A 27190-nucleotide genomic window follows, 5' to 3' on the forward strand; every position below is an offset into this window, starting at 1 on the left:
GTTCGATGGAGCTGCTTTGTATGGACATGGTGGGGGATTTGTGACAGCGGCAGCGCTGCTGGGAAACAAACAAGGACGTGGTCGGGGTTGGGGACTATTTTTTCCCTCCTCGATCCTCTCTCGATCTTGCACCGACTGCTTCCCCACCCAGCGAGATTTCTGAGGATATGTCTGCTTGGAAGTGGGCTGTCTTTTGAAAGGTAGATGTCTTTATTTTGGCATGTTATCCAGAAAAATGCACCCGTCTGCGGCAGCTGAGTCTATCTGTGAGGGAATTTGGTTTCATGTGCAGAGATGTTTGCAGCCTCAAAAGTAGCATGTTCTCCATTTTTAGTTTGTGCAGTTTCCAGCCTTAAACCTCTGTTAACAGTCAACCGGGTCACATTGATCAATTCTTCCCTGGATTATAAGACTGTTGTTATTGTGGAGAGGCATTCAGTTTGCACGCCTGCGCAGCACAAGTGGCGTTTGAGCATCGATAGTGAACACCTCTATTCATTAGTAAGGCACGCATTAAACACAAAGGTTATTATTGACTTGTTTGTGCGCACTGTTACTCTGACAGTGGTTGTGAAGAAACAGTCGCTTGTTATTGAGGGCTGTGGTCAGCATGGTGAACTGTTGACAGTGACAATAATGTCAAAAGGTCAATGCTGAGTGATAAATAAAAAGTGAATGTCAACACTTGACCCTGGCCTGAAGCACTGGAGGCATGGTGCTTTCATTGCTAGATGCACCAGCATAAAATCTGATGGCTTCTTGATGGTATAGTGTTTACACAGTGTGTTAAGGAGATCTGAATTAGAGATGGAGTTTGGGAGGTGTTTTCTAGTTTAAAATGTGTATCACATGAAGAAATGTGACAGGAAATAAGGGGAGTCAAACAGAGTCTGTCTTGCAACATTAAACCAGGCTTTCAGGACAGACTTCTTTGCCTGGAAATGATGGACTCGTATGATCGCTTATGACTGGGGTTTCATGCTTTGCAGCAGATTGTACAGTGTTAAATGGAGGAATCGGCAACGCAGTGGTTAAGATTGAGATTGTTAAGACTGCAGGTGCTGTGAAGTTAATGCTAGAGTAACATAGAAACATCTCTCTCACTCTCCTTGCTCCTTCTCTCCTGGTGTGAACTGTGAACCCTTATAGCTAACAGAAGTGTGTCACAGAAAACTCAGTTATTATTCATTTATCAATGCCTGAAACTGTAGTGGTTAAATATGTGCTTACTTAAGTTCAGAGCTCTACACATTCAGAAACACAGCCTCATATTCAGAGAGATCTGAGAAATTGTGTGAACCCTGTCTGACAATCTGTAGCTCAACTGATAACGCAGTCTGGCATTTGAACAACTCTCTTTGTGGTGTGACAGGGAAATGTGAGCCAACTCCTGCTGTACCTGTCCTGTCCCTCTAAACAATATAGGTATGCAGCCTTTCTTTACCCGAACATAGCAGGGTCTGGTTTAATTTCAGTTGTTTACCCTTTTACCCGTAAGCTTATGCTTTATGTCAAATTGGCTTAAGTGCTGCAGGTTGAAACCCTTACTAAACTTCCACATTTCTTAAATCATTCTTCTGTTTTGTTTAGTTTTGATTGTAATATGCCGCTGGGACTTAATGGATAGCATTCTGACTGTATGTGATGGTTGAAAGTGTCCTTATGTTTTTAAATGCACATGGACAGCAGACACTTCTTTTTTTTAAAGTTACGATTAGAAAGTTGCATGTTGAGGTTTAGCTCTTTATTGCCATGTTTCCTAAACTCAAGCCTTTAAAGGTGATCTGAAGACATAAAACTCCATGTACCGGACCTTTACAGTCCCCTTACTAACTCTAATAGCCAGTTTCACTTCAGTTGACGTGGCATTTACCTGGTGGTCAAAGGTCTAAACTCAGAGCCACCTTATCATTCTGATGAGTGTGTTTAGAAATCCATTAATTATCGCGTTATGTTTGACAAAGTGACACTGTTTTTTATTTTGTGTTCTCCCAGAAGAACTAATTGGAAAACATAATTTCTCCTCTTTAGACTTACAAATAAATCACTTCACTCCAAGAGATCAAATCAAAATATGCTCCAAACCCTGATCAAATAGTAATAGCAAATAACTACCGTTCGGGTGGAGCAACTAAATCAAGGCAATCAGATAGTGTCGTTTAAAAGTGTCGAATACTTCATTAAACCTTTTTTATGCATTGTTCCATCTGAGCTCTTTTTTCCCCATGGAGATTTCACTACACTAGGATGATTTGGATCATACCCGCTCTGTCTGCAGCACCATTATTGGTTTTGCAAGTGGGAATGTTTTTTTCTAAAGGTGTGGTGAGTCGTTTCATGCTTGTAATTCATCTTCAAGTTCCCTATTGTAATCAGGGGCACACAATGCTTTAAGATAACATTATCTCTCATGCACAATGCATGCAAAATGTATTTAGCAACAAAGTGTCTGCCCATGCTCGAACAAGTGCATGGGAAGGTATCCCGCCGTGCCCCTTTGAGCCAGCCTTTAGGGAGAATTCCTTTCTGTTTTTTCCATAGGTAGTTTCTGTCCAAATGTTGTCCTGCAGTTTGACAATTTTGTCTGCAGGAACCTGACACCTGTAAACAGTTTCTGCCTGGGTGCATTCACAACCTGGAGTGAGAGACTTTTAGAAGAAGAATGAGTTCAGAGTTTTCCCCTCTCAGCTTCTCAAACAGGACTTTCAGGTTCTGTCCTCGAGTGCAGAGTTTCAAGAGTTCATCTTGTTTCTCTGTTGCGGGTCCACAAAGATATGTGTTGTAAATATGATTAGCAACAAGAATAAAGTTCCACTGACCTATTTTGCAAGAGTCTGGGTCACCACTGGCAAAATATATATAGCATTTGTTATGTGTGCATTAAAAATAGTCTAAGAGAATATAATTGCAGAAGCCTCTTCCACCTATTTTAAACACTCACAGGATCAAGTTTAACACTGCCTCGTTATTGAGTCTTAAGGTTCATTGAAGATTTTGTTATTTCTCATCTGTCAAAGCAACCCCCCCAAGAAAGAAAATACACAGGTTTAAAGCTGCTCCAGATAGCTGCACTCGAAGAATGAAAATCACATCACGGTGAGACATGATCAATATTATCTGAATATCAACGTCTGTCAACAAATATTTCATGGAAAACAGGAAAAGTGTCGAAAAAATCTGACGTTTCATAAACTGCTTTAGGACCAAGAATAGTCCTTACGAAATGTAACCTCCAAATTTGCATAATTGATGCCACTAAATAGTCCTTGTATGGCCCCTGCAAAATAAATGGACGAACCTAAGCCATAATGCAATGCAACAACAGCAGCATGGATCTCAATAAATGCACTAACATTGCAGTTGACTGTGTATCAAGTTATTCAAGTTATTCTACTTTTATCGTCACAGTCATTGAGATAAAGTACCTAAATGTTTACCACTGTGACGAGTCGGAGAATCCCTTAGCTAAGCAGTGTTTTGCCCTCTGATAAACCATCAAACTCGTCACACTCATGAATGTGTTATTTAAACTCAACATCCTGGATCACATTTCACCTGATTTGTACCTGTAGTAACACAGCCACTCCATGCAACGTAGTGTTTTTTTACACTATGTTCAGTCCAAAGTCTTTGCGGCTGTTTGTCGTCACTCGTAATTCTGTTTGTTTAGCACCTTGTGTCCTCTATCGCCCTTGTTTGACCTTCTTCTAAACCCGGTCTATTCCCCTCTGATCCTTCCTTAGGGGCAAAGTCCTTCTGGGTTGAATAGGATTGAACCCCTCCCGCCCGACTTACAGTAAGCAGCTCTGGACAGAGATTGACTGGGGAGGGATGCTGTTTGTAAGCTCAGTGTATGTGGGGGCTGCACACGAGGATTTTCTCGGTCGAACATCTTATGTTAGACTCAAATCTCTTCAAAATCCTGTTTGTCTAAAACCAACCAATAAGATGTGTTTACTCTCTTTTCTTGAAATTCAGGCGAAGGCTTCTCATCCTGATCCACGGCCTATAGAAATCCTCATCAATGACCCATCCACGGCCTTATCTACTCGCCCGCTCTAATTCTATTACCGCTGAAGCCCACTCTCTTTCAGCTCCGCTCATTAGCCCAGACAGAAATTCGTTAATCGGTTTTAACGTCATCTTATGTCAGTTTGTTTGTTTTTGACTATCAGAGGTCCTATGAAAACCAGCATCTTCTGCCTAGTTGCTGCATGTAGAAACCAAAATCAAATTGTTCATGTCTTGTAATGTTCAGTGATCCCACTACAGTGGCAAATCAGAGTAGTTTTATCATCAGGCCTGTGTGGCGCATGCCTCCCCTCAAACACGTCGGCTGGTTTGGCAGCCAGAAAAGGGGAACTCAGGACTCCAGTGTCATGCTGGAAAATGTAATAAGATACACACAGCTGTCTGCACAGAGAGAAATGTATTCCAAAGTCATGTTGTTCTCATCTCAGATTTGGAGATTTCTGCACTCTGACACTCCTTTATATTGTTTGCCAGTAATGCAGAAACTCCCTTAAAACATTTTCTGGGAAGTTCTTGAGCCAACCCAGTGCAAAGATTATTTAAGGTGAAGATGAAGGGCTGACGACTACTCTTTCCTAAAGTAGAGATGCTGGTAGCGACTATTTTTATGGTTGATTCAGCTGTAGATTTTTAAGATGAATCATTTATTGTCTTACATTTTAGAAAATACAGAGGAATGCCCATCAAAATGTGACTTTCTTCTTGTTTTGACCACACAACAATGCAAAACCCATATCTATTAAATGTAATACAGTATAAAGCAGAACCAGCTTAAGGTTGGCATTTGACTCAATTTATAAGATTTGTTATTCCTGCACGCCATAGCATCATGCTAAGAATTTAAATCATCCCTGTAATGTTGTAGCACACTGTACTCTTAAACACAGCCACAGCATGTAAAATGTTTGATACGTCTTGGCAGCACTGCGCTCACAGTCAGTCAAAGTTCAGAGGCCTTCAGACTGAGATCTTTGTCTTCTGATGTCCCCTTGTTGCCAGAGGGTCAAGGGTGTTGTTTTTGGCAGAGTTGGTAGAACAGAGCAGTCTCTCTTGGACATTGCCTTCTCTTTGGCATCAGTCGTGATATGTCAATTGTGCTGCGGGAATATTTGTATTTGTAGAAGACAATGTGCCCCCAAGTAATGAGTCTGCACCTGATGTGTTGTTGTTGCCCGTCTCTTTTTCTTTTGAGCCTTAAAATGACTCTCTATAAATGTTAACAACTATTTGTATAAGGTATGAAGACAAAGCCATGTCCACATGTATTGCATCAGTGGAAAATGCTACATACTGAAATCTTCTTAGACTTTTGTTCATTATTGTACAGCTCTGCAATCCAGTTGCTGCTTGTCAGTACATAAGTAGGAAATGGGCAGTAAACAAGACAGATGTATTAAACCCAATTAAACCAATAGGGGCAAAACAGGTTATAAGTGCACTTGATTGTGTTGTTGGCCCACTGTAATAAATCTAACGTGTCACTTATTACCCAAGCCCAACATCTGTCAAGTTGAAAAAAAGGATCTGGAAAAGATTGCAGCAGTTTCCCCCTTCTGAAATGTACAGTTTGGATGAACTGCAGTGAGGTTTTGTAACGGTGGCCTTATTAATCCTTGGGCCTGATTTGGAAATAAGTGCAAAGTGGCAGCCAGCGGCCATCTTTTGGCACAGAATGTAGGTGTTGCTTAAGGACAGCGTTGTTAGCGATTGGGCGATCCTGCTGTTTATTCAGCTGTAAATACATCCAACACACTGGGGTAGCTAATCGCTGTGGCTGAACTGCATGTCAAGGTCACACAGCAGCTGGGCTATTGCTCTGTATGACCTCACTGTAGCTGACACATCAGAATCAAAGAACAGATCACACAGGCTTTAGTCTTATTAACTGTCATGACAAGTGGATCAAATCCACTTAAATCAGACAAAGATGTACAGCGCAATTATACTAACTATATACCTTTGCTGCGTTAATGTATTTCTCAATTCTACAGCGTGCAACCGATTGTCATTCAGTAAACACACATAAATCCATTGCAGACTCATGAGAAAGAATACATTTGGAGATAATGGCAACTGGTCAAAAACACATTTTAAATAGAAAATGCAAGTATTTAAAAAACCTGACCCTCTCAAACTAAACCTAACCCCATCCGTTTAAGATCTAAAACAAGTTCAGATGAAACTTTTAGCTTTATTTCAGGTCAGGTGGTCACTGTACATCCTTTAAGGTTATTTGAGACGCAGACGTATTGCACCTTCTGCAGGGTTTTATGGTGCGGTGTCTGTCTTGTGAGTGTGTCTGAACATTTTATTGTAATGACACTGAACACGCTGTCAATGCAGAGGTCAAAATCCACTGGGGCTTATGCAACTAACTGTTTATTATTATTATAAGTAAAATCATTTAGCAAGCTGGAAATTCTGACATATACCGAGTCAAAGAGCCTCTCCTTCCAATACATTTTCTTTGTGATTCTATTTTGAGAATGCAAAACATTTGAATTAATCTGTATTATTTTGTAACTAAAGCTTTTTTTTGTCCAAGTAAAGCAGGTCTAATTGTAAAAGTAGTGCATCTAGCAACTAAAGCAAGTTTGCTAATAGTTTTTCATTATGTGTAAAACTAGTGAAAACCATTTGGAGTCTGGAAATTTGTGAATACATCCAAAAATATAAACCTTAGCATGCATTTCATTTAATTCATAACAAAGATTTTGCGAACACAATAGTTTTTGACCTTTTCAAGGCTAAAAATAGCAGATAAAATTGCCTGTTTGCTGTAGCTGTCATTGACCCTGAATTGATAGGGTAAGTAACCTGATAGCGTAACGATTGACCCGTTAGCTATCGCTCGGCTCATCTCTCGCAGGCTGCAGCTAAAGTCCAATGTCTTCGCCTGTACTTTGGTCAATCTCCATAATGATAACAGGGCGCCGGCCAGCGTTTCAGCTCTCACTGATAAGGGCTCGCTGGAGTGTTTACTCTGCGGGATTGGTCCAGACTGAGCTCATAGAGTGAACTCTTCAAACAAATTGACAGGCGGAGCTGGCAGGTCAGCCCCATCAGACCATATTCCCACTCTAAGACCACCTTTAGAGACCCTGGGGCCCTTCTTCTGACAGGCCTGTTAGCACTCAGACCACAGGATGGGTGGATTAAACATTAACCTGTGGTCTACTTTTACACACACACACACACACACACACACTGAATGATCATACAAACTTGTGGAAAGAGCTGCATGTCATGTTGACTAAAAGTGCATCGAAAACTTCAAGTTTTTGGATGAGAAAGGTAGGGCAGCAGCATTTATTTACCTAAATTGTGATTGTGATTTCAAATTCTATAAACTATTCTTACCAACCTTGTATTTAAAAAACAAATAGTAAAGACTGGAGGCAGTACTACACACAGACTGATAGTATACATGTAGCTTACCTCGTCTGTCTCCTCTCTTTGCCATGGTATGTTCTCCCGCACTTGGAAGGACTACTGTGATTTCAATAATGTTTATTTTCCACACCTTGTTGAGACAAGCCCAAACACACCTCTCATGTCTTAGTGTTCTGCCAGCTTTATCTGCGCTTTCTTGTCATCACACTCTCTGCTGTGAATTGTCCTTATCGTTTGATGGATTTGGAAAGCATATAAAGCTTTATTGGTTTCCTAGAGACAAAAGTTAGGCATGGAAGGCTGTGTTATAAAACTGGAGCAGATAACATGAAATGCACTGCTTCGTGAGTTCTGAGAGTGTGTTGCTCAAAGGTGCAGGGGATTTGAAGATCATTTTCTTGAAGATCTCAGACGGCTGTGTAAACGAGCCTCACGCTGTTCTATGTCCTTGCCTGTTGAGAGTGTTGGAGGCTGTTCAGAGCCTGTTTATCTGCCGGGGCTTAAGAGCAGCTTCATGGCCTGTCTGTCCAATGTGGGTCTTCACTGCGATGGATGATCAAAACATGGGGGGCTGGGTGAACATGCTTAGCAGCCGTGCAGAAATCCATCGGACAGTATGGATTATTTATGATCCACTCGTACATCCGGCCGTGTGATTACTAGACTTGCTAATGTTCAAGTTCTATAATGGGGTTTATGGATTTTGATGATGAGATATTGAATTCCAGTTGTTTTAAGTTGTCTCCACATGCCCGCCCTTTGCCACCGATTTCAAAGCCTGATCCGTGTGTCGGCATTGCAGTGGCATCGTCATGGGGACCTTGGTGGCTCTTGGTTAGTGGTCTTTTTGTCAGTGTAACCCACCCCCGCTCACCCCCCTTTTAGGCCCTTACTCCCGCCCCAAACGACACAAACAAGTACAACCTTGCTCATCTTCCTCTCAGTGTGCGCCGCAGGGTTGGTTGATTGAACACAACAGAGGTCTTGACCTTAAAGACAAAGGCTTGCTGTTACCGTAGGAACTATTGTTTTTCTTCTCTCTCTGTCTCACTTGCTCACGCTGTCTCGCTGATAAAGACCCAGTAATGTAGCTTAACAGTGATTCCTCTCCAGCCTGTGTCTCTCTCTGTCTCAATCCACAAGTCCTCTGCAGCCTGCAGCTTATCAGATCTATGTTTACATTGTCTTTTTGTATGTTGGTGGCAAAACAACTTTGTACACTTTATCGCTGCTGGTAGGGGTCATGAGTTTAGAAAAGGACTTTTGTCGTATGTTATTTGAATAGCAAGGCATGCGTGCTGTGGGTGTGTTTGTTGACATAAAAAGGGTTTTTTAATCATCTGTAAGTCCAAATGTATCTCATCTGACCACTTGATCATAACGTTCCCAATGTAAATGAAGGTTAGGCAGGCTGTAGCCAAGAAGCTTCTGTATTGTACTCTTGCAGCAGTATTATGATGAGACAGTGCTGAATGAAGTGAGTGTACATAACAGGATGTCCTCTAAGGGAAGACCTGAGGGTCAGGAGCTAGAGGCTGAATGCTAAAGAGGTTTGCTTTTGAGCTAACACTGCCTCCATTCAGAATTCAAAGTGTATTGAAGATTGAGTAGCTGAGTAAAGCGGTCTGCTCACATGCCAGGCTCCTTTTCATGTAGTGATTTAAACGGGTGGGAATCTTCAGGTTCTTTAATATTAGATTACATTTAGTTCCCCTTGGCTCTGATTCTTGATCACCGTTGTACTTTTCCCTACTTCTGGACCCTGTATCAAACATGTAAAAGTTCACAAAATGTGCTGCCTTTACCAATGGCTCCAGTCCCTTAGACATTAACATGTCACATTTTCTAAATTCCTGACCTCCATCTGTCCGAACATGCATACCAAGATACCGTCAAGTTCGCTTTTTAATATATTGTGCTGAAACATGTGTTTCAGTTAAGGAGCAGCTATACCTCTGCAATACAAATGGTAATACCACTACACTTGAACTGCAACTCAGAGTTGTTTGAGACAATGTGCTCCAAAGGATGGCCCACTATGTATCGATATCCATCTCCAACAATGTGACACCATGTGATGTAGCCAGGTGTTGTTGTTGTGCTGTTACAGTTATAATATATTTCTCAATGTTTAGGGTTAGGGTTAGCCATCTGGGAACTCTGGAAGTAGTAAGGACCTTTAAGGGTTCTTCCATTTGCCCCGTCCTACTTGAAGGGGTTAAAATGTAAATGAGCTGTACATTCCATCGTGCTGCAATACGATATATATTTTATTTTTGCAGCTTCATTGAATGCCATTCACGTCTGTCTGTCATCAGATCTTTAAAATAGATGTACAGGGAGCACTGACGGCCGAAGCATTTTAAGCATGCCTCTCCTTTTGACAGCCTACAGTACATTGCACAGTGCGGGGTAAGTTAAGGTTAAACCAAAGGCAGTCATGTGTAGAGGTCTGGAATGGCTGAGAAAAACCAGCAGCTGCTCTCTGGTAGTGGAGGGATATTGCATGTCGTACCTGCACCCTCACCTTTAACCCCCACCTCCCCCTCGTTTGATGTTCTTAGAGGGGCCTTATGGAAAGGGCTTACCTAAGATTGATCCAGTTTACATGCAGATCTGTGAAGTTCTTACGTGATGTAAGGTGCATTTCCTCTACTAGTCTTGAGCTTTGCCAACATGATCCTCCCAGTTCCCACCTTGCAATTCAGCAACATCTCATCCATCTACTGCAGAAGCCGGTCACTCATATTTCTTCTATCCTATCGCAGCACAGCCCAGTGACCTACATTCATCCCTCCACATGTCCCTGTGCCTCACCCTCTGTCTCTCTGTCCTCGGTCTTTCTCTTCCTGTGGCACTCAAAGGTGAACAAGGATAAGGTTACTGTATTTGGAGTAAATCTTGAGCAGAGAGGCCTGTGTTTTGTTCTGAGATACTCTGTGTCCTTCATTGCCCTACTGTCTGCTTATCCACTATAACAACATGCAGCACATGTTAGCGTGGACTGCTGCAGGTTGCATTATTATGTATACTGTGTTCAGTCACATTCATTGAAAAAAAAGGATGAAAATCATGGTATTTGTTTTTGGCCATGCTAGTGGCTCCAAGTTTAGGATGGTAATGGTCCACCGTTTGATTCAAACTGAAATCTTTGGAAATACAGCTATGAATCGCTACCAAATTGTGTAAAAACATTCTTTGGGCCCATTAGATTTATCCTGACAACTTTGGTGGTCAACTATTCAATTATCTAGTAAATGATCCCAACAGCTATTCAATGGATTGGCCAAAAAATGGTTTGGGCTGAAATGTCTATTGCCTTAACATTTGGTATGGATGCTCATCTCTCATAGGATGATTTGTGGTCACTTTGGTGATGTTCTAAAATCACATTTTAGGAGATCATCAGGTCAAAGTTTACATTTTTCCAATCATATTTACTTTTGTTTATGACAACCTGCAGGTCTGATGACCCACCCCTTAGCATGGTAGCATGGAGACATTCAATCTCTACCAAGTTCATACAGAGGTGACATTAGAAATGAATTATCATCTGTCTGCCTGTATGTGCTTTCATATCAACTCATTGACCTCTTTATCTTCCGTTTCCCCCTCCCCCCTCCCCCCTCCCCCTGTCTCCAGTCTGATGAGTGAGAGTGCCGGCAGCCTGCGCCTCCACCGCGATGGTCGACATGGAGAGCCACTACCATCCCCCTTCCCCCCTGGAGGACTCGATGCTGGGCAGCCCTCTCTGCCACGATGACGACTTCATGGGCGGCATGGAGGAGCTTCAGGACATCTCTCGAGCCATCGACAACGACCCCCTCAGCTCCTTTGATGTCCCCGAGTACCAGTCATCCAGCAATGGCTCTGAAGGTTCCACTGTTCTAGGTGAAGACTCATTACAATTTGAATTTAAGTGATTCGTTTAAATTATTAATAATGTGTTTTTCTGATAATGAGGTGCTTGCTGCATTCATGGTTTTCACACAGTTTCAAATTGCTGCTCGTTGTAGTATCCTTGAAACTGTTGTTGTCAGAGCAGGGTTCCTCGTTAACCCCCCTTAATCCCCTATTTGCTCCAAATGAATCTTCAGAAAGGACCTACAGTTTGACTAATTTAACCTCCTGCCCTGACCAAGAGCAAAGATGCCTTTCAACCCTTTGTACAGCCCTTTATTTTCACAGGTTTTATTTTTCACCTAATTTCAACCCTTTGGCGATACCCACTAATCCTAATTGTTTTGTCTCTGAATATCTGGTGGCGTTTTCCAACCAATTTTCTGCTAATTTCTTTCCAAATGTATTCTTTTCTCCCTCATATTATGTTATGTACTCCCCTGTTTTACCCCCCGTGTCCTCCTCTGGCCTTTCTACTTGCCCCATATCCAATGAGGACTTCACACATTCCTGAGCAGCCTTGCACCACCTCTCAGGAAACATCCGTTTTGCTACGTTTTTTTCCTTTTGAATACAAGTCACATGGGTATCTGGGAAATGTATGCTGCTACCAAATTATTCAACCAGCGAAGGATCAGTGAATAGTGTAGAAAGATAAACATGTAATGGGATAAAAATGGGTGTGAGTGAGGGAAGAGGAAAGGGCGGGATGGCTGTTAGGGAAACGTGATGATGTCATGGAAAAGTCAATGAAAACAATGTTCGAGATTTATGGACGTTTAGGATTTTAGTGCGAGACAGAAGCACTGACATACTTTTCTTGTCAACAATCTGTTGAAACATGCGCACCAGGCAGGAACACAGCTTCAGGTCTGCTGCCAAATTCTGCTGATCCCCTCTCTGACGTCGCTGACCAACTCATGTGGCCTGACTTAGTGCCACTGTTTTTTTTTGTACCATTTCATCTTTGCTATTTGTGTACCAAACAAGTTCTACCAACCATGTTCCCTTCACAAGGTGGAAATAGAAAACTGTTGGCAGCCTATGACCTGTCTTTCATGAGGAAGATCAGTAATACTACCCCATCACTGTAATGCCTGTGACAAGCTTCCAACCACAGATGGCTTGTTAATATCTCTGAGTTAATAGTTGTTTTGGAACAGACTGTCTTCACAAGAGGTGAAGCTGTAGTTTAAATTCCACTAGTTCTTTGCCGCCGTTTTGTAAACTGTTCTTTGAAGCATCTTAATGGCAGTAATGTAGTGTGGCATCCAGTCATTGCTCTGTCACATGAAGAAACTCTGTGATCCATTAATAGTATAATGCTCTCTGAACAGACAATATGTTTCAACATCCTAAAGTAGTTTGGAACTTCAGGGCTATAAAGAGCCTTCTCTCAGTTTCCATTACACAACTAAGATATACAGTTCTTACATTCTCTAAACACCTGATCATGATTATTTCCGAAGGTCTAAAGCAACAACTTAAATTATACCTTTAAAGTCTGTGTGAAGAGTGTTCCCACTTTCAAATCAGAGATGGTTGTTCCCTGTGTGGGGGCCAATTACAGCAATTCCCATGGCTGATTGAACGTACAGTTTTCAGGCGAGAATATTGCCAAACTAGTTGAGAAAGTATGTGCACAAAAATGAGCCTTTCCTGTAAAACAAGCTCCATGGTGCTTTTACTCCACTGCGTTTTGCACATAGAGAAAAATATGTGTTTGTTGATACCTTTGCAGAATCAGAAAAGTATAAAACATCGAAGATTATCATAATTTAGAGAATTGGCAATATTTAAAATGCGTATGATTTGGAGTGCATTTATCAGAGGACTTATTTCCAGCTGTGGATTTGGTGTACTACTGAGTCTTTCCAGGAGCAAGACGGTGTATGTGTAGTTGTGTATTAAGGTTGTTGTGTTATTTAGTGGTAATAGTGCATTGACTCATTTAATCATCATCATAATTTCCTTTGTGTTTTGTAGATGCCCTGACGCCAGCCTCCAGCCCGTCGTCCGTTGTTTACGGGCTGGCAGCGGGACAGGAGGAGTTCTCATCGTCCTCCTCATCGCTTAATCTGGAGTGTCGAGTTTGTGCTGACCGCGCCTCGGGCTACCACTACGGAGTCCACGCCTGCGAGGGCTGCAAGGTGAGGCGAGCATGACACACATGAATTACACAGCCAAAAAAGTGATTCTATTTTTGTATTTCACATTAGACATTGATGAAAACCAGCCACATTTTGAGTTTAGGACTATTGGACTTACTGTAGATAAATGGAATTACTCCTAACCTCACACTGTGTTTTACTTACTACTGCTTTCTACCCTTTGGTCAATATCTCCGTCAATATCCATCAATCTTTTCCTCGTAAAGTCACCCAAACTTAAGTACAGACAATTTCAAGATACTGAAGATAGTAGGACAAGTCATGCCAGAAATCCAGAGGCAGTGTGTGTTGTGAGTGATGATAACCCCTGAAGAACCACCAGGGCTTGACCTTTACACGTGGTCGCTCAATAATCTTTCAGCAAATTGTTTACCAGCCATGTTGAAGAACAACCCAAGGGTGTTTTATAAGAGGCAGCGAAGGACAAAGATAGTGTGGGTTGAAGTGTATGTGCACATGTGTTTGTGAACTTGGTGTGTCAGCAAAGTTGCTCAAGGGAAAACACTGAAGAGAAAGTAGCTGAAGTGAGAGACACCCCTGCACTATGAATCCACTGAGTGCTGCTAAATGCATCAGCTAAGACTGCATGGGAGTAAGAATGTCAGGATGTGATGCACAAACTGAGTAACTCCATCATGTCAACATGATGTTACATAAATGTCGGAGCAGCAGAAGGGTTATGTCTTGGTGTTTATGTGATTGTGCGTCAGACTGAAGTATCTCCACTGGACAAAAGCCATGGTCGGTCCAAAGGCAGAGCTATATGTGACCTATGCAGGGTGAACACATAGAGCTTTAAAACTACAGGTTATCACAAAAGTCAAGGTAAAGTTGTTTAGCTGCTTCTACTTTAGTGAAGGAGTCCTTAAAAGTGACCTATGAAGTGTCAAATGGTTATTGTAAAGCAGCTTCTTGCACCATTAGCTGGATCAGTTGAGTACACTTAGGCTTATCATAGTTCAAAGGCTACTACAGAATTGCACCCCTCTTCTTTGTGTTATCATGTTTAAGCCTTTATTCCAGTGTTGACAGAGATGTTGGAGAAATGGCAGGTAATTGGGCCAAATGGAGGGAAGAAAAGGTAATATGAAGTTGTCAGTAATGGGAAAAAATGCAATCACAGTTAATGGTATTTATTCTATCATCCAGGCCAGAGCGATGTCCCAAAGCAACCTTTTTCACACTAGGATTGTGTCATTTGAAGCCCTCTGTATCCCGTGATTTACTGCTGGGCCTGGAAATCTTGTTTTTGGACATTAGTCCACAACTCCTGAAGGTCGAAATGACCATGACAACACCTGCATTTAGTAGGTGTTTTGATTTGTGTCCGCAAATAACTGATTACTGGCGCCAACTGGTCCTCTTGAAGAACCCTGAAAACGTGGTTACTTCTTTACTATTTCATAACTAAATAAGCTAAATCAAATGTAGAGAGAAAACACATCACTCGTCATTTTTGTTGTATATGAAACACGTATTAGTATAGAAAACAGCTAACCTGCTACTTTTGGCATCTTAATTTATGACTCTCAAAACACTTCAAACAATGTGACAGGTGAAGTTACCAGAATTCTTCTAATTTTGTCTGCAAATATGTAAAGTATTCTTGTAAAAAAGGACTTGACACACGCACGTGCACCCCTCTTGTGTGCATCATTCCCCCTCCTGTTATTAGGTGAGGGAACAGCAATAGGTGGAGGCTGACCTCTATGTTGTTAATAGACCCACACGTTATGACAGAGGACACAAGCCGCGCCGGCAGGAAGCCCATTTGGCCAGATCTTCATGTCGCTGTTGTTTTATCAGTGTATATGTGTCTGTGCATGTGAGGTTGGAGGTTAGTGGGTGAGATTGAGTCAGAGTTACTTAATGTGTGATCACGGGGTTCAAGCGAGCCCCACCGACAGCGCTGTGTCCCATTACAACACGGGTAATATTGTAATTTTATGAGCATTTGTGTGTCCTTCAAACTGTGTGAGTGTGCGGGTATTTTGGCACTTACATTTGCAATTGCATTTGAGTATGAATAAAAAAAGTTATTAAGCAATTCCCCAGACCATGTTTTAGCCTCCTGCCAGCTGGGACATGCCACTTAGTCCATCTGTTCCTCACCAAAGTTTAATGTTTTTTCAAGGTTGTGTAAGGGTGGCCCAACTGATGGTGAAACTATGTCTGACACATTCATATGGAAATAAAAAATCCGAAACTGGTTTCAAACCAGCAAAAGCTATTAAAATGTGAATTACTTTTCTCTGTTATATTTCAGGTTTTATTAGCTTTCTTTTCAAAGAATTTGTCACTTATTCTCTGACTCATCTGGCCTGTGGTGTTCATGTCTCATTTGTTCATATGGAATGTATTCACTGAGATTAAATTGTCATCATGGCAGCAGTATTCACATTTTAACAATGTTTTCCCCACATTTGTTCAGGGTTTCTTTCGGCGGACCATCCGTCTGAAGCTGGAATATGACAAGTGTGAGCGCCGATGCAAGATCCAAAAAAAGAACCGTAACAAGTGCCAATACTGCCGCTTCCAGAAGTGCCTGTCGGTGGGCATGTCCCACAACGGTGAGTCCTCCAGAGCAGGTCTGAGTCTGCTTCAAGCCCAGCACACACACTCACAGAAACACACACAAATGCACGTTTTCTTACTTGTAGACACACAGAGCTTTGCAGATGCCAAGAAAGATTGAACAGACAAGAAGACACTTAATTAGGGCAAATAGGAAATATAACACGGCAGTTGAGTGTCAGATAGCATGTTAAGGCAAGCCTCCAACTGAAGACTAATCCAGGCTGTAAGGGAGCTCCTTCAGAAATGTTTCCCAATTCAAACAATTGGACCATCCTTCTTTAGAAGGAGACCACTTGAATCTACCACTCATTCATGTGCCATAGTGTTTTATGTACTGTATGTGCATACTGCAGCCTTTGCTGTGCTGGAGTTGTATTGACTTGCAATTGCTGAACCCAGTGAACCCTTTTGGCTGCTGTCATATGACCACCCCTCTCATGCTTATTTTAAGCACCAAGAAAATACATTTTAAGAACTAAAAAAAGTTACACATTTATAGATATATACTATATATAGATAAAGTGCTTGGATCTGTTGTCATCAAATAACTTAAACCATGTTGCATTTGTATTAGATCTTTGTTTTACAGCAATACACATTTTAGAAAATAGATTTTAAAGGGGGAATAAAGTCTCAACATTTTTGGAAAATAAGACTTTTCTCTCATAATAACTATTTTGATATATTCTGACTTTTGATATAATTACTTTATTCCAATGACATTGCAGTATTTCTTCTAGAAGTATTAAGAATTTACTAAAAATCTGTTTTCCTTCCTCCTAGCCTGACCATAATACTGTGTAGTTATACAAAAAATGTCACTTCTTTTCAAGTCATACAAAAAATATAACAAATAATTTGTGGTTGTTATCCAGCACGTGTCTACAGTCTGTGTTTCAATCTTGACTGTTTTACAGAAAACACCTGCACATGCAACATATAAACTCAGTACTGTCTTAAAAGCCTTACATACATTTTTAGCTCAGTGCTGCTCGTGTTTTTTTAGGAATACAGTAATATTCATGTCAAAGTTCGAGATCCTAGTGAAGGTTGTTTACTATATACATAAACATTCAACGTGGCACGCTGACCCTTGGTCAAGGTCCTGAACAGAATTTGGAGATGAAGTGTGTGAATCTGTGTTTGTGTGCTAGTGTATTTTTAGTAGAAGGGTCACCAAGGTCAATGCAATCGGTGGGTTTACTTATAGCCTGTGCCAAATGCAGATATTCCATACTGGTGTCAGTGAACGTGAGGATGCAGAGGCCGGACTCAGCGTCTTTATTCTGTCCCATGGGGTCATTGACTTACTGCGATAAGCTTCTCAATTCATAGCCCAGATTTTGATGATAATACAGTAGTGTCTAAAAGTAGTTGTATTTCCGTCATCCCCACTTCTATTTAAGCTAAATGTGTATTGAGTTTCATAGGTATAAATGTAACTGTAGGAGGCGAGGAAGGAGATTTGAGATCTGTGCAACCTGATATTTTTGGGTGTGTTACCTAAGTCATAGATTATAGGAACATTACAGCACAGCTTGTTTTAGAGCTGTGTCCTTTTGTTTTATTGACAAACATTCAATTTGACAAACGTTCAATTTAACAGTTTATATCTCAAGATGCGGGACAATCATCAAAAAATCGGTATGACAAAATGTTCGTTAAACTGAATTGTTTTCGTAAAAGTCTGTGGCTTGTGAGTTGACACTTATCTTAAATTGAATTATTATTACAAGGTCAAATGTTGAGTAGGTCCAATTTTCATTTTGTGAATTGTTAAAAGGCTATCAACATTATTGTACTGTGAATTCCCTCAAATGTTTGTTGCTTTCACGTTCATTACGATGCTGTACTTTTGTAGAGACTGCTTATTAACGTTGTTCCTTTTAATGCTGTTGCAGTAAAGTGCTTTTATTATCACACTCCAGCACATTTATGAAGCCTCTGATCTTGTGTACTGACAAGACGCATTGCAATAAACACCATTGAATGTTGTGATAAAACAACAGCAATATCCTGTAAGTCTTGTAGCGGTGTAGCAGGTGTCTTCCTTCACATATGAGCCGTTGAAACAGATGATTTAATCGTATAACAGACTGTCCACCTCCCCGCTAGATTCACAGACTCATCCCCATACACTAGATCTTAGCAAATGGACTTATGCTCAGCTTAACATCACTCACTTCCTCTCATCGTAATTAGACTTGGCTCCTGCCCAGGCACTCGCTGTGGAGCTTTACCAGCTTCAGATGATCCATCCACTTTGTGAGCAGTAATCTAATGGGCCCATCAGTCTGTCTGCTAGCTCAGTATCTCTTCCCCGTTCAGTTCTGCTCAGTTAGCCTAGATGTGTTTCGATAGGGGGGCGGCTCATTAGAAAAACAAGGCGAACCAGATCCCCTTTTATGCTTTTGTGGTCTTTTAAATACAGGAAGAAGGTGCAGCTGGATGTTGGGTTCTTAAAGATCGGTGTGTTTGTTTGTGTGTGAATCAGATTGCCCGTTAAATTGGTGAGGAGGGGTTAAAAAACGATTTGGCTCTAATCTCATTAGGCAAATGGGATCAGGCCGTCTGAGAGATGCTGGCATCCCATGTAAAACAACAACTCCTGTCTAGTAACCTGTTGTGTTAATTCATAATTTTCTATTTCTATAATGCATAATGAAGAAGTGCATAAAAAATGCCACCAAAGCGTTGACATAAAAGCATTTAAAGTAGAGACACTGTTAAATATTAAAGGCTATTAATGCTATTTGGAAGTACATGGTATTAATGTAGTTGAGTCTGTGTAATCTTATAATAAAATTATACACATAAGATTCCTATTGTCTCATCAAGTTCAACTGTGATGACTGAGTGGGCTATATTTGTTATGTTATTAAATAGAACTCCCATGTACTCCAGCAAATAAATAAGTTCAGGGACCCTGTAGATTTGACTTGATTAGAGGGAACTTTTGGACCAGGGATTAATCAGAATTGAAAATCAGCCAGACTCAGGCCAGTACTCTTTTTAGGGATGCTGTAGTGGACTGCAGTGCACAGATTATACAGGACAGAACTGACGGTTAAAAATAGCAACCCAAAATATGGTGCTGTGTGGTTTTGGCCAGACTTTGGCCTGGGGTGGCCATGGCTCTACCAGGTGTTGTTTTTATTGCGGACTCATAGAACTAATTTTGGATGCATTCACTGGCAGAGTGAGACTGCCTGCATCTGTGAAACTGAAACAGTCAGGTGATGTTTTTGTCTGGTTTGTGTATCTTGGCATTTTTACATTTTATATCTTCTCTTTGAAATATTCGGTAAAATTGATTGGTCTGTATTTGCTCTTACACAGTCATGTTGTCTATGTTTTTTAAATGTACTCTGCATTGTTTGTGCTTTCATATCTAAACAAACAAATATTCTGTAGTCTGACTTTCTGTCTTCTTTGATTACAGCCATCCGTTTCGGTCGGATGCCGCAGTCAGAGAAGCTCAAGCTGAAGGCGGAAATGGTGACGGGGGAGCGGGAGGTGCAGGACCCGCAGGTAGCTGACCAGAAGACGCTGGCCCGACAGATTTACGAGGCCTACCTCAAGAACTTCAACATGAACAAGGCCAAGGCTCGAACCATTCTCACGGGCAAGACCAGCACCCCTGTACGTTGATTAAGAGTAGTGGGTTGGTGAGTGAAAGGTGTTGCATGTGTGGGTCGCGTGTTCACGGCTCTTTACCAGAATTTCCTCACAGGTTGAGGTCATGTTGTTTTGCAACTTTTATTTTATTCCATCCCCATTGGAGGGGTATAAATATAGTTCTGAGCACATTCAACATTTGCAATCAATCCAGTGTCTCAATATGAACTGGCAGCATGCACAAGAGAGATTAGTATCAGCCAGCCCATGACAGAAATAACTTGCTCAACAAATAGTTCAAGCCAATACTAGCTGGACAAGGGAACATCTGTATCGGTATAAAGAGCCATCACTTCATCCTTCACTGGCTGTTTCCCTCCATGGCTGATCTCTTTTCATCCACCATCCCCGATACTACAACATTCCCCGCTGCCTTGTTTCTTTCATTCTCTTTTTATGAGAAAAGAGGCGCCGACGGGGGGAGGGTCATGGAATGCAGCTCAGAGATTTTCTGAATTCCATGAATGGATGTGTGTAGGTGTGAATTAGGTCAAGAGGGACGGGTCAGTCCAAGGGCACCTCCGTGGTCAAACACAGACGTTGTTCACTGCCTCTGCAGATCAAAGCGTCCTGATGAATAAACGTCCCTTTTTAGATTACAAAGGGAGTCTGGGGTTTGCAGCCATTAGAAAGCAGTCAGTTCTTAGAGACATATTGTTTGATCCGCTCTTTGATTTGAGTGTTCATTCATGGTGTCACGGTACTTTTATACAACGTAGAACTCCCCACAAAGTCATATTGTAACATGTGCCACTACTTTATGTGTAAATCTGTGGCACATTTTGATTCTGTAATTGTTTTTGAGCAGTATTTTTAAAAGGAGTTGTTGCATCATGCAATATGTCTTATTTTCTGAAAATATACTTTGGTTCCAACACCATCAACTGGTTAATAACTCTTGGGAAAAATCCATCCTCAACTAATTTGCATTTTAAACTGAGCCAGACATTTTCCCCTCAGGTAAGACTCATCATATTATTGTCTGGGAGGAACGATGAGCTATAATGGTGTCATTCTCAGCTTTGATTGGTGCACACACATATCATGTTTATTGTCCGACTTAACTGGTTTTACTTTGTATGATACATCTTAAAATTACATACAGCTTTTAATCTGCCATAAAAAACAAGCAGCTACAAAAAGCAATTACATTGTCCCCAGGGTTACACTGTACATTGCATATGGATACGCAGGATTTTACAGTGAAGTGGGACTTCGCCTTTTAGAAATGAAACAAGAGGTCGACTGTTACCAATAAGGCTGCAACCAACGTTTACTTTTCATAATTGATTGTCTTCCAATCCTCCTATTGAGTATTGAGTCCTTTAGTTGTGCTGCAGTAGTGAGTCATTTAAGGTGAAGTGCTTTCAGTGTAGCTCCTGTGTCTCCCTTAACAGAATAAAGTGTATGAATATTTATAGAATAGGCTGACCTACAAACCCCTCTTGAGGTTGTGGCTGCAGGGTCAAGGAGAGTGATTTTTGTCATCATGGAAATCTTAAGAATCAACGAGGGCTGAGGGCTGTACCTTTTCTCCTCCCACTTACATAAAAACACCCGAGGCTTTGTTTACAGTAAGATGTCGGTTTTGGCTTTTCTGTTTCTGCGAGATCACATATCCTCAAAACAATCTGTGGGAACAATAAGATGCAACGTATACCCATTTACTAAAGTGATTTATTGTACTTGCGTCGGCACAAGGTTTTTGATTCCTTCTGTTACGAGTTATCTCGTGATCCACTGACGTAGAAGTACTCTAAAATTAAACTGCTGGGTGTCATGTCGCTCATACCTTCCCTTGTTACAGTATAGTCCAAATTTAGCACCCCTGAGTCAAAACTCACATCTGTTGTGATCTGATCCAGGTTAAGCTGCCCTCATATGTTGTAACTGTCCGCTGTGGGAAGACTGATGCAACAAAAACACAAAGACATCACAGCTAGCCCTGGTGCACGTATTCTCCCAACATTATGATTGTGTAAGAAAGGTTTTCAACTACACTTCAGTTTCAAATGTTTTCCTGTCCTATTTTTTTAATGACATTTTGAGTTTGCCCTGACACCGTTTTACTTTCAAGCTTTGTTGTCAAATTTCCCATAATTATACATCTGATGGTTAAAGGAGAATAATTGTCATCGTGGAAATATTCAAGTGGCAATAATAGGTCTTGTTAAGCCTCTTCTTTCAGCAAGGATTATGGGTAAATATAAATGTTTTCATGTCCAGAAGTTTGCTGACTCAGCTTTTTCCATATTTATGCAGTCAGGTTTATTTATGTGATGTTTTCCAAAACAACTGCACAGACTGAACTGTGTGTGTTTTGCGTTGGACCTGTAAACCCATTTTTGACCATACTTTATATGTTTAGGTCATAAAAGTTTGTCTTTTTTCTCCACAGCCTTTCGTCATCCATGACATGGAGACCCTGCAGCTGGCCGAGCAGACGCTGGTGGCAAAGATGGTGGGCTCAGCGGGACCCCTGAAGGACAGGGAGGCAGAAGTTCGGATCTTCCACTGCTGCCAGTGCACGTCGGTGGAAACCGTCACAGAGCTCACAGAGTTTGCAAAGTCCATCCCTGGGTTCTCGAGCCTGGACCTGAACGATCAGGTGACTCTTTTGAAATATGGGGTGTACGAGGCCCTCTTCGCCATGCTCGCCTCCAGTATGAACAAGGACGGGCTACTGGTGGCGTACGGCTCAGGCTTCATCACACGGGAATTCCTCAAAAGCCTGCGGCGGCCCTTCAGTGACATGATGGAGCCAAAATTCCAGTTTGCAATGAAGTTTAACGCCATGGAGCTGGACGACAGTGACCTGGCTCTGTTTGTGGCCGCTATCATCTGCTGTGGAGGTAAGGATTCAGGAACAATAACATTTATACATAAACAAGTCATTTGATATTTTTAATATTTTCTTTTGGCTCTTTGAGGACTTTTAATCCATCTCAAAGCAAATGCTTCTGTTGTACACCCAAGGAACTCTCGTATAACCTTTCCATTGAGTGTGTTTATTCCAGCAGGGGATTATATTTAAGTCTCACTCGTTTGTTTTGCTTCCTCTGTGATTAGACCGCCCAGGCCTGGTCAATGTGACGCACATTGAGCGGATGCAGGAGAGCATTGTGCAGGTGCTTCAGCTCCATCTGCTGGCCAATCACCCCGACGACTCTTTCCTCTTCCCCAAGATGCTGCAGAAACTGGCCGACCTCCGGCAGCTGGTCACTGAGCATGCTCAGCTTGTGCAAGAGATTAAAAAGACAGAGGACACCTCCCTGCACCCGCTCCTGCAGGAGATCTACAGAGACATGTACTGAGTTGTTGTTGAGGGAAAATAACCGGGAGAGGCAGTCTACAAATCATCTCTTTTTTTTCAGGGACAGAATAAGAAAATCCCTCCATAAGCTAGGATGAACCACTTAAACCCCCACAATGCAGCAGGGGTAAGCTTTGGCTTCTGGTCAGCAGAAGAGGTCCTGCCAAGACGCTGATGATTCTCTTGGTTTGACAAAGCTCTCCGCTCCTTTGCGTGGTGCTTCATCAGCAGAAAAGATTTGGCGTACAGCTGATTGAGCCCCTATCTAGAAACCAGTGTATGCCATCTCTGACCAAACACTAAATGCTGATTTGAAGTATTTGAGTTGATCTCCTTCCTAAACCCTTAACAAAGCCCTAAAATGAGGAAAGAAAGTGAACTTGATAGTCACCACTCCAGCAGTATGCTTGAAATCAGATTTTCAAACTGATGTCAAAGAACCATATACTTTCACAGCTAACAGCACCCAAATGACTTCAATGGGCAGCAACATTTAGGCAGTAACAATAGAGTGTTCGAGCAAGGCAGCTTCTGCCACATCGGCTGTCAATAAAGGTTGGTGATGGTTATCCATGCACCTGCCCCCCTCCCACCATTGCTCTTCGCCTGTTTTATACCCAGAGACACAATTGAACTGCTCCTGAAAATAAGCATTTATTTGTACTGTAAGCCATACTGTGTTTGTGATGATACTGGAAATGATCAATGTCTCTCGTCTTTTACTCACTACACATCTGCAAGACTTGGTTTGGATCTTCATCACATATTACTCAACAGAATCCAGGCAAACTTATCTTTGCACTAAGAAATTCATCATGGCAATATTTTATATCAGACCTCTGTTAAATGCCTTTCTTACAAAACACATGCACAGACATTTGGCACTCCATCCTGGTAAAGTGTCCTGGTATTCAAGGGCTAACACCACGATAAACTGGGTTACAATCTTAAAACTGGCAAAAGAACGACTGAAAAACAGATTTGCGAGAAATTGATTTATCAGATGTTTATTCTGAAGCAGTAAAGCCCTCTTCCCTCGATAATAATCTTATTATAATGGTCAATCAATAATTCATTTAGTATCTCTTCTTCTCATTTCAGTAGTTCTGCCTTCTATTGTTTTTCACTGGCTGTGTTTGGTCCTCATAACATATGCAGTTCATTAAGATTCAGCGGTCTTACGTACACATTTGATATATTATTGCAAAGGAAATCACTATACCCTTTTTCATTTAAAGGTTTTGTTTAGCTCATGCAACTGTAAACTGATAGGCAAAAAAGACAACACAAAATCAGGCATGTTGCCGTCTGCACTTATTCAATTGTGTTTTTTAAACGGCTAAAAGATTAGACGTTCTTTTAGCAACACAAGTGATTGGTGAAGAATGAAGACCAAATACATTTCCAGAAGATGTTTTTTTCTCTATGGCGATAAAGGTGCATGTGAAGAGGCCACTCTTGTATGTTGTTGAAATACTGCCTTTGCTACACACTACATAAAAGACCTACAGTAAGGAAATGTTGATAAGAATACGGTAAAAACATGCATGGCTGATAGTTTGGATAATATATTTAAATCTGAATTTCCTTATCTAACCAAAATCTACTAAAATCCTGTATGTATTGAACTTCAATCACCAGAAATGGACCTTGAGTTTATAATTACATCACATTGTATAAACAGAGTGTATTGTACATAGCTGAAATGATCACATAGACTGCTCTCCCTGACTCATGATGTATACAAGGTACTAATGATGATCAACTTTTGTATTCCTCCGTTTGGTAAATACTTTTAAATGTTTGAAATTTTACAATTAATGTAGTTTATGTTTTTTGCTTAAATGCCACATACTTGTGTTTTAATTGAATTGGATCATATTTTTATACTAAAGTATATATAAGTATGACTAAATCAGATAATTATGTATTTGAAATGGCACGATTGACGAGTGCAGTGTAAATAGACGTAAAGGTAACAGGGCAACTAGTAATCTATAGTATACATAGATCTGAATCCCGTTGGGGACATTCCTTTTGTTAATTGCTATTTTTAGATAGAAAACCATCAAAGCTGCAGTATGCATTCAGTTCATTTCAACTGTATTTCATTTATTTGTTGAATTAAGCTCTTATGATTTGAAGTGAAAGCATACGTGGGCTGTACAGGGCTGTAATAGCTCACAATAGTGGATTAAAACTTGACTTCCATGACCTTTTATCATTTGAAAAATCAAATCACAGCCCAGCACTGATCCTCTCCTCTTTTTATACTGTGTTCTCAGGTTGCATATTCTCATATGTAATATATATTCACAGAATGTTATCATCAAAAATCCTCAATAGTTGCCTCCTGTTGTTGAACAAACCATGTATTTGTTTTGACACATCACATCTCTGTGGATAATATACAGAATGCAGTCGTATGGTGACTACTAGGTGACTATGTGCAACACATCACATGCTATTACAGTAAAGAAGATGCAGTAAGGAAAATGCAATATGTACTGTTTTATAATCCTGTTTTTGTCACGCTTTTTGTCTGACTTTCCTCTCCCCCCTCGCTGCTATATTGTACTAACTCACCAAACATTTCTTATGCCATGAGTAGATTACTGACGTTCAAGCTGCCTCTACTTACTTCTTATACCTTCTCACAGAATGTCAGTCCCATATGCAGAATTTATTCAATGCAGCTCGGTTTCGTTCCCCTCGCAAGGTTTTCGGGAATTGTAGTTCCCAGTAACGCGTTGGGATAAACCACAAACAATCTGTGCCTTAGCGTGTGCTTATGCCATAAAACACAACAGATTCAGAAAAAAAGACTGGACTTGCACACACACTTTTACACTTGTAAACTGTTTATTTCATCAGCTAGAATGAGCTGTTTGAAACACAATAGAGCCACGCAGACAGCAAATTGTCACAGGAGATTAAGGAAAGTATCCTACACAGAGACAGAAGTGCTATTGAAGATTCATTTTACGGTACAAAAAAGGACAAAAACTAAAAGCAAAATGGTTGAAAAGCTAGAGTGCTAGAGGAGAAGTCATGCAAATATTGATGTCTGCTTTCCCTTAGGAATGTTTGTTTTGTGGTTGAATTGACAAGGGACTTTTTGACTTGTATCAGGGAAAACATAGTCTTCCTTTGTTGAACTAGCTCAGGACATAGGAAGAAACTGTTCTTCCTTCTCTATCTTTCTGAAAAGAGATTATAGTGCTCCGCCTTACAGCACACAAACACCAACAACAATATTGATTGATATTGAAATCACTGTTCATTTTACTTTCAAAAACTGACAGAACAATTTACCTGGGGCAGCAGTCATAGGAATTAGGTATTTGATTTTTTTTTCTTCCTTGGTTCTAATGGAGTTTGTTTTTGTGGCTGTAGTGTCATGCAAAGAGACAACAGAGAGTATCTTTGGATGTGTTGTTAATGTGTAATGTGGCTTGGTAAAAATGCTGTAAATGTTTGATGAATGTATATCTAGTCATTTAAACAATGGAACAAGTTGACATTGAATGGATTTCAAAATAAAATGATTTTTAAATCCACCACATTTTGTTTGTTTGTATACAAAAGACAGTAACAGTTTTCTTTTTAGTTGTATTTATTACATTCACCTTTTCCCCTCTATACTAGGTTTATACAGAACCATTGTGAGCTGAAAATGTGTAGAATCAAACTTACTTTCTTTTCTAAACACTGGGTGTACATTTAAACCTGCAACTATAATGTATTTCCTTTGTAAAATTGAATGAACAATAACGTGCACATACTGCTTTTTGCTTTAATGTTCATGGATGGTAACAAATCATTAAAACATATGTGCATTTGTTCAAAGGTAAGCATGCTCTCAAAAGCTGTGTTGTTAATAAATACATTTATGTTAAGGAATATGCACCACTAAAATTACAATATCAAAGTTAACTAAATACTGAGCAGGCCCTACAGTATTACCTTGTCAAAGTACCTAAACACTAGTTTAAATAACTACAAAGTGCATTTACTAGATCACTTTAAAAAATGTGTAGCTTTAATGTTGAAAATAGGCCTTCACAATGCATAAAGAAATGGCTCATTTTTACCCAGGGCTCCAACGCATGGTTTTTCATTTCAC

General features: G+C 40.7%; 1 protein-coding gene across 1 annotated transcript; it reads left to right on the forward strand.

Annotated features, from left to right (window-relative positions):
* Window positions 1-26624, forward strand: pparab (peroxisome proliferator-activated receptor alpha b). Its single transcript, XM_063901999.1, has 7 exons — window positions 1-200; window positions 11068-11316; window positions 13312-13475; window positions 15928-16066; window positions 19516-19715; window positions 22150-22603; window positions 22821-26624. Exons 2-7 carry the CDS (start codon window positions 11109-11111, stop codon window positions 23063-23065), a joined length of 1410 nt encoding a protein of 469 aa, XP_063758069.1. The 5' UTR covers window positions 1-200; window positions 11068-11108; the 3' UTR covers window positions 23066-26624.
* Window positions 26625-27190: the final 566 nt, after the last annotated feature.

The sequence above is a fragment of the Eleginops maclovinus genome, chromosome 2 (assembly GCF_036324505.1).
Source record: "Eleginops maclovinus isolate JMC-PN-2008 ecotype Puerto Natales chromosome 2, JC_Emac_rtc_rv5, whole genome shotgun sequence".
Lineage (NCBI taxonomy): Eukaryota > Metazoa > Chordata > Actinopteri > Perciformes > Eleginopidae > Eleginops > Eleginops maclovinus.

Excerpts from the sequence above, each read along its gene's own strand:
- pparab (XM_063901999.1), top strand. The coding sequence starts at position 11,109 with ATGGTCGACATGGAGAGCCACTACCATCCCCCTTCCCCCCTGGAGGAC. Across the intron at positions 16,067-19,515 it reads GGTGGGCATGTCCCACAACG|CCATCCGTTTCGGTCGGATG; the intron begins GTGAGTCCTCCA and ends CTTTGATTACAG. Across the intron at positions 22,604-22,820 it reads CGCTATCATCTGCTGTGGAG|ACCGCCCAGGCCTGGTCAAT; the intron begins GTAAGGATTCAG and ends CTCTGTGATTAG.